Source organism: Oncorhynchus gorbuscha, unplaced genomic scaffold (genome assembly GCF_021184085.1).
Source record: "Oncorhynchus gorbuscha isolate QuinsamMale2020 ecotype Even-year unplaced genomic scaffold, OgorEven_v1.0 Un_scaffold_2049, whole genome shotgun sequence".
Taxonomy (NCBI): domain Eukaryota; kingdom Metazoa; phylum Chordata; class Actinopteri; order Salmoniformes; family Salmonidae; genus Oncorhynchus; species Oncorhynchus gorbuscha.
Window position 1 is genome coordinate 42,501 of NW_025745036.1, and position 7,500 is coordinate 50,000.

The window sequence follows — 7,500 nt, forward strand, 5'->3', positions numbered from 1 at the left end:
TGGGAAGGCCCTGAGCTACTTCACTGACTTGGGTAAGACATGGAGGAAGGGAGGAGAGGGGAGGGAGGGCGGGAGGGAGAGAGTGAAGGAGAGAGAGGGAGGAGGTAGTGTACACTGGAGCAGCTGGGAAGGCCCTGAGCTACTTCACTGACTTGGGTAAGACATGGAGGAAGGGAGGAGAGGGGAGGGAGGGAGGAGAGGTGAGGTACGCTGGAGCTGCTGGGAAGGCCCTGAGCTACTTCACTGACTTGGGTAAGACATGGAGGAAGGGAGGAGAGGGGAGGGAGGGCGGGAGGGAGAGAGTGAAGGAGAGAGAGGGAGGAGGTAGTGTACACTGGAGCAGCTGGGAAGGCCCTGAGCTACTTCACTGACTTGGGTAAGACATGGAGGAGGGGAGGGAGGGAGGAGAGGGGAGGGCGGGAGGGAGAGAGGAGGTAGTGTACACTGGAGCTGCTGGGAAGGCCCTGAGCTACTTCACTGACTTGGGTAAGGGAGGGAGGGAGGGAGGGAGGGAGGGAGGGAGGGAGGGAGGGAGGGAGGGAGGGAGGGAGGGAGGAGGAGGGGAGGGAGGGCGGGAGGGAGAGAGAGAGGGGAGGAGAGGAGGAGAGGGAGGGAGGGAGGGAGGGAGGGGAGGTGAGGTACGCTGGAGCTGCTGGGAAGGCCCTGAGCTACTTTACTGACTTGGGTAAGGGAGGGAGGGAGGGAGGGAGGGAGGGAGGGAGGGAGGGAGGGAGGGAGGGAGGGAGGGAGGGAGGGAGAGAGTGAAGGAGAGATAGGGAGGAGGTAGAGTACACTGGAGCTGCTGGGAAGGCCCTGAGCTACTTTACTGACTTGGGTAAGGGAGGGAGGGAGGAGAGGTGAGGTACGCTGGAGCTGCTGGGAAGGCCCTGAGCTACTTCACTGACTTGGGTAAGACATGGAGGAAGGGAGGAGAGGAGAGTTGGTGTACGCTGGAGCTGCTGGGAAGGCCCTGAGCTACTTTACTGACTTGGGTAAGGGAGGGAGGGAGGGAGGAGAGGGGAGGGGAGGGAGGAGAGGGAGGGCGGGAGGGAGAGAGAGGGAGGAGGTAGTGTACGCTGGAGCTGCTGGGAAGGCCCTGAGCTACTTTACTGACTTGGGGGAGGGAGGGAGGAGAGGGGAGGGAGGGCGGGAGGGAGAGAGTGAAGGAGAGAGAGGGAGGAGGTAGTGTACACTGGAGCAGCTGGGAAGGCCCTGAGCTACTTCACTGACTTGGGTGAGGAGAGGAGGGAGGGAGGGTGGGTGGGTGGGTATCACTGTTGTTGTTGTTGTTGTTGTTGTTGTGTTGCAGGGTATCACTGTTGTTGTTGTTGTGTTGCAGGGTATCACTGTTGTTGTTGTTGTTGTGTTGCAGGGTATCACTGTTGTTGTTGTTGTTGTGTTGCAGGGTATCACTGTTGTTGTTGTTGTTGTTGTGTTGCAGGGTATCACTGTTGTTGTTGTTGTGTTGCAGGGTATCACTGTTGTTGTTGTTGTTGTTGTGTTGCAGGGTATCACTGTTGTTGTTGTTGTTGTTGTGTTGCAGGGTATCACTGTTGTTGTTGTTGTTGTTGTGTTGCAGGGTATCACTGTTGTTGTTGTTGTGTTGCAGGGTATCACTGTTGTTGTTGTTGTTGTTGTTGTTGTTGTTGTGTTGCAGGGTATCACTGTTGTTGTTGTTGTTGTTGTGTTGCAGGGTATCACTGTTGTTGTTGTTGTTGTGTTGCAGGGTATCACTGTTGTTGTTGTTGTTGTGTTGCAGGGTATCACTGTTGTTGTGTTGCAGGGTATCACTGTTGTTGTTGTTGTGTTGCAGGGTATCACTGTTGTTGTTGTTGTGGTGCAGGGTATCACTGTTGTTGTTGTTTTGCAGGGTATCACTGTTGTTGTTGTTGTTGTTGTGTTGCAGGGTATCACGTTGTTGTTGTTGTGTTGTAGGGTATCACTGTTGTTGATGTTGTTGTTGTTGTGTTGCAGGGTATCACTGTTGTTGTTGTTGTTGTTGTTGTGTTGCAGGGTATCACTGTTGTTTTTGTGTTGCAGGGTATCATTGTTGTTGTGTTGTGTTGCAGGGTATCACTGTTGTTGTTGTTGTTGTTGTGTTGCAGGGTATCACTGTTGTTGTTGTGTTGCAGGGTATCACTGTTGTTGTTGTTGTGTTGCAGGGTATCACTGTTGTTGTTGTTGTGTTGCAGGGTATCACTGTTGTTGTTGTTGTGTTGCAGGGTATCACTGTTGTTGTTGTTGTTGTGTTGCAGGGTATCACTGTTGTTGTTGTTGTTGTGTTGCAGGGTATCACTGTTGTTGTTGTTGTTGTTGTGTTGCAGGGTATCACTGTTGTTGTTGTTGTTGTGTTGCAGGGTATCACTGTTGTTGTTGTTGTTGTTGTTGTGTTGTAGGGTATCACTGTTGTTGTTGTTGTTGTTGTTGTTGTTGTAGGGTATCACTGTTGTTGTTGTGTTGCAGGGTATCACTGTTGTTGTGTTGTGTTGCAGGGTATCACTGTTGTTGTTGTTGTTGTTGTTGTTGTGTTGCAGGGTATCACTGTTGTTGTTGTGTTGTGTTGCAGGGTATCACTGTTGTTGTTGTTGTTGTTGTTGTGTTGCAGGGTATCACTGTTGTTGTTGTTGTTGTTGTGTTGCAGGGTATCACTGTTGTTGTTGTTGTTGTTGTGTTGTAGGGTATCACTGTTGTTGTTGTTGTGTTGTAGGGTATCACTGTTGTTGTTGTTGTGTTGTAGGGTATCACTGTTGTTGTTGTTGTTGTTGTTGTTGTAGGGTATCACTGTTGTTGTTGTGTTGCAGGGTATCACTGTTGTTGTTGTTGTGTTGTGTTGCAGGGTATCACTGTTGTTGTTGTTGTTGTGTTGTGTTGCAGGGTATCACTGTTGTTGTTGTTGTTGTGTTGTAGGGTATCACTGTTGTTGTTGTGTTGTGTTGCAGGGTATCACTGTTGTTGTTGTTGTTGTTGTTGTGTTGCAGGGTATCACTGTTGTTGTTGTTGTTGTTGTTGTTGTTGTTGTTGTGTTGTAGGGTATCACTGTTGTTGTTGTTGTTGTTGTGTTGCAGGGTATCACTGTTGTTGTTGTTGTAGGGTATCACTGTTGTTGTTGTTGTTGTTGTTGTAGGGTATCACTGTTGTTGTTGTTGTGTTGTAGGGTATCACTGTTGTTGTTGTTGTTGTGTTGCAGGGTATCACTGTTGTTGTTGTTGTGTTGCAGGGTATCACTGTTGTTGTTGTTGTGTTGCAGGGTATCACTGTTGTTGTTGTTGTTGTTGTTGTTGTGTTGTAGGGTATCACTGTTGTTGTTGTTGTTGTTGTTGTTGTGTTGTAGGGTATCACTGTTGTTGTTGTTGTTGTTGTTGTTGTGTTGCAGGGTATCACTGTTGTTGTGTTGCAGGGTATCACTGTTGTTGTTGTTGTTGTTGTTGTTGTGTTGTAGGGTATCACTGTTGTTGTTGTTGTTGTTGTGTTGCAGGGTATCACTGTTGTTGTTGTTGTTGTTGTGTTGTAGGGTATCACTGTTGTTGTTGTTGTTGTGTTGCAGGGTATCACTGTTGTTGTTGTTGTGTTGTAGGGTATCACTGTTGTTGTTGTTGTTGTGTTGTAGGGTATCACTGTTGTTGTTGTTGTTGTTGTAGGGTATCACTGTTGTTGTTGTTGTTGTGTTGCAGGGTATCACTGTTGTTGTTGTTGTTGTGTTGCAGGGTATCACTGTTGTTGTTGTTGTGTTGCAGGGTATCACTGTTGTTGTTGTTGTGTTGCAGGGTATCACTGTTGTTGTTGTTGTTGTGTTGTAGGGTATCACTGTGAGCCGTTCAACAACCCCTCTGACTTCTTCCTGGACGTCACTAACGGAGAGGCTCAGTCTACACTAGACATCACTTCATTTAACTATGGTACACACACACACACATACACACACACACACACACCCCTACAGACGCTAACCTCTGCTGACCCTAACCTCTCCTTCCTAGATGATAAGGAGAACTGTGACAACAGCAACCTTCTGAATGTGAGCTACAGACAGTCAACTCAGTACCAGAGGGTGGTGGAGGAGCTGGACCATTTGACCCAGGGTCTGGAGGGAGGGGTCGGAGGTCAGGGACAGAAGGCCGACTACGTCACCTCCTTCTGGTACCAGGTCAGCTAATCACTGAGCTCTGTCTGAACCCTCACAGCGAGAGTTCCAGAACTGTATAGCTGAGCGTTCCAGAACTGTTAGAGTTGAGCGTTCTAGAACTGTTAGAGTTGAGCATTCTAGAACTGTTAGAGTTGAGCATTCTAGAACTGTTAGAGTTGAGCGTTCTAGAACTGTTAGAGTTGAGCGTTCTAGAACTGTTAGATTTGAGCATTCTAGAACTGTTAGAGTTGAGCATTCTAGAACTGTTAGAGTTGAGCATTCTAGAACTGTTAGAGTTGAGCATTCTAGAACTGTTAGAGTTGAGCCTTCTAGAACTGTTAGAGTTGAGCGTTCTAGAACTGTTAGAGTTGGGAGTTATTATGGAGTGTTTGTTTGTGTGCTCTGAGTTTATCATTAAGTTGTAAACTCATTATGAACTTTGGGCCACCTGGCACTATGAAAAGTGTTATCTAGATGTGTGGTTCTGTTATATAATGTGTTGAAGAGGAGGATACTGTGTGAGGCTGTGTGACTGTGTGTGTGTGTTCTCTAGATGAGGATACTGTGTGTGTGTGTGTGTTCTCTAGATGAGGATACTGTGTGTGTGTGTTCTCTAGATGAGGATACTGTATGAGGCTGTGTGTGTGTGTTCTCTAGATGAGGATAGTGGGTGGTCGTATGGTGGTGAACTCTCTCAGGAACCCCCAGACATCGTACGCTCAGCTGGCCCTCAACATCTTCTTCGCTCTGCTGGTCGGCCTCATTTACTACCAGATCCCCCTGACTCTACCTGAAGCCCTACAGAACAGGTGTCTGTCCTGTCTGTCCTGTCTGTCCTGTCTGTCTTGTCTGTCCTGTCTGTCCTGTCTGTCCTGTGTGTCTCACAGTGCAGCAGTATCTATTCTTTATTCTCTCCCTCTCTCTCTCTGTCTCTCTCTGTCTCCCTCTCTCTCTCTCTCTCTCTCTCTCTACCTCTCGCTGTCTCTCTCTCTGTCTCTCTCTCTGTCTCTCTCTCTCTCTCTCTCTCTCTCTCTCTCTCTCTCTCTCTCTCTCTCTCTCTCTCTCTCTCTCTCTCTCTCTCTCTCAGGATGGGAGCATTCTTTTTCCTCATCATCAACATGGTGTTTGGGAATCTTTCAGCTGTGGAACTCTTCATCAATGAGAGAGCTCTGTTCATGTGAGTCTTTCTGTTTGTATGTGTTCTGACTCTCTGTGTGTGTTCTGACTCTCTCTGTGTGTGTGTGTGTTCTGACTCTCTGTGTGTGTGTGTGTGTTCTGACTCTCTCTGTGTGTTTGTGTGTGTTCTGACTCTCTCTGTGTGTGTTTGTGTGTGTTCTGACTCTCTCTGTGTGTGTGTGTGTGTGTTCTGACTCTCTCTGTGTGTTTGTGTGTGTTCTGACTCTCTCTGTGTGTGTGTGTGTGTTCTGACTCTCTCTCTCTGTGTGTGTGTGTGTGTGTGTGTGTGTGTGTGTGTGTGTGTGTGTGTGTGTGTGTGTGTGTGTGTGTGTGTGTGTGTGTGTGTGTGTGTGTGTGTGTGTGTGTGTGTGTGTGTGTGTGTGTGTGTGTGTGTGTGTGTGTGTGTGTTCTGACTCTCTCTGTGTGTGTGTGTGTGTTCTGACTCTCTCTGTGTGTTTGTGTGCGTTCTGACTCTCTCTGTGTGTTTGTGTGCATTCTGACTCTCTCTGTGTGTTTGTGTGTGTTCTGACTCTCTCTGTGTGTTTGTGTGTGTTCTGACTCTCTCTGTGTGTTTGTGTGTGTTCTGACTCTCTCTGTGTGTTTGTGTGTTCTGACTCTCTCTCTCTGTGTTCTGACTCTCTCTCTGTGTGTCTGACTCTCTCTCTCTCTGTGTGTTCTGACTCTCTCTCTCTGTGTGTTCTGACTCTCTCTCTCTGTGTTCTGACTTTCTCTCTCTCTCTCTCTGTGTGTCTGACTCTCTCTCTCTCTGTGTTCTGACTCTCTCTCTCTGTGTGTGTTCTGACTCTCTCTCTCTCTCTCTCTCTCTGTGTGTGTTATGACTCTCTCTCTGTGTGTTATGACTCTCTCTCCCTGTGTGTCTGACTCTCTCTCCCTGTGTGTCTGACTCTCTCTCTCTCTCTCTCTCTCTCTCTCTCTCTGTGTGTGTCTGACTCTCTCTCTCTCTCTGTGTGTGTGTTCTGACTCTCTCTCTCTCTCTGTGTGTTCTGACTCTCTCTCTCTGTGTGTGTTCTGACTCTCTCTCTCTCTCTCTCTCTCTGTCTGACTCTCTCTCTCTCTCTCTGTGTGTGTGTTCTGACTCTCTCTCTCTCTCTGTGTGTTCTGACTCTCTCTCTCTGTGTGTGTTCTGACTCTCTCTCTCTCTCTCTCTCTCTCTCTCTCTCTCTCTCTCTGTGTCTGACTCTCTCTCTCTCTCTCTCTGTGTGTGTTCTGACTCTCTCTGTGTGTGTTCTGACTCTCTCTCTCTGTGTGTTCTGACTCTCTGTGTGTTCTGACTCTCTCTCTCTCTGTGTGTGTTCTGACTCTCTCTCTCTCTGTGTGTTCTGACTCTCTCTCTCTCTGTGTGTTCTGACTCTCTCTCTCTCTGTGTGTTCTGACTCTCTGTGTGTTCTGACTCTCTCTCTCTCTCTGTGTGTGCTGACTCTCTCTCTGTGTGTGTTCTGACTCTCTCTCTCTGTGTGTTCTGACTCTCTCGCTCTCTCTGTGTGTGTGTTCTGACTCTCTCGCTCTCTCTGTGTGTGTGTTCTGACTCTCTCTCTCTCTCTCTGTGTGTTCTGACTCTCTCTCTCTGTGTGTGTTCTGACTCTCTCTCTCTCTCTCTGTGTTCTGACTCTCTCTCTCTCTGTGTGTGTTCTGACTCTCTCTCTCTGTGTGTGTGTGTGTTCTGACTCTCTCTCTCTCTCTCTGTGTGTTCTGACTCTCTCTCTCTCTGTGTGTTCTGAATCTCTCTGTGTGTGTTCTGAATCTCTCTGTGTGTGTTCTGACTCTCTCTCTCTCTGTGTGTTCTGACTCTCTCTCTCTGTGTGTGTTCTGACTCTCACTCTCTCTCTCTCTCTCTGTGTGTGTTCTGACTCTCTCTCTCTCTCTCTCTCTCTCTCTCTCTGTGTGTGTTCTGACTCTCTCTCTCTCTGTGTGTGTTCTGACTCTCTCTCTCTCTCTGTGTGTGTTCTGACTCTCTCTGTGTGTGTTCTGACTCTCTCTCTCACTGTGTGTTCTGAATCTCTCTGTGTGTGTTCTGAATCTCTCTGTGTGTGTTCGGACTCTCTGTCTGTGTGTGTTTCAGCCATGAGAACTCTAGTGGGTACTACCGTACGTCCGTCTACTTCCTGTCCAAGATATTCGCTGACCTCATCCCCAACCGCATTGTCCCTATCATCATCTTCTCAGCCATCGCCTACTATATG

General features: G+C 48.0%; 1 protein-coding gene across 6 annotated transcripts in view; it reads left to right on the forward strand.

The window, feature by feature from the left end:
• LOC124017451 (broad substrate specificity ATP-binding cassette transporter ABCG2-like) overlaps positions 1–7,500 on the forward strand; it is a 53,160-nt gene that overhangs the window by 21,315 nt on the left and 24,345 nt on the right. For 5 of the 6 annotated variants that reach the window (XM_046332638.1, XM_046332636.1, XM_046332635.1 and 2 more), the window contains 5 exons: positions 3,798–3,896; positions 3,978–4,144; positions 4,781–4,932; positions 5,211–5,300; positions 7,380–7,500. The exon at positions 7,380–7,500 is cut by the window's right edge and continues 4 nt beyond it. In XM_046332638.1, coding sequence (XP_046188594.1) covers positions 3,798–3,896; positions 3,978–4,144; positions 4,781–4,932; positions 5,211–5,300; positions 7,380–7,500 — 629 coding nt within the window. The remainder of the gene's footprint in view (positions 1–3,797; positions 3,897–3,977; positions 4,145–4,780; positions 4,933–5,210; positions 5,301–7,379) is intronic. The other variant, XM_046332637.1, reaches the window with a different exon arrangement.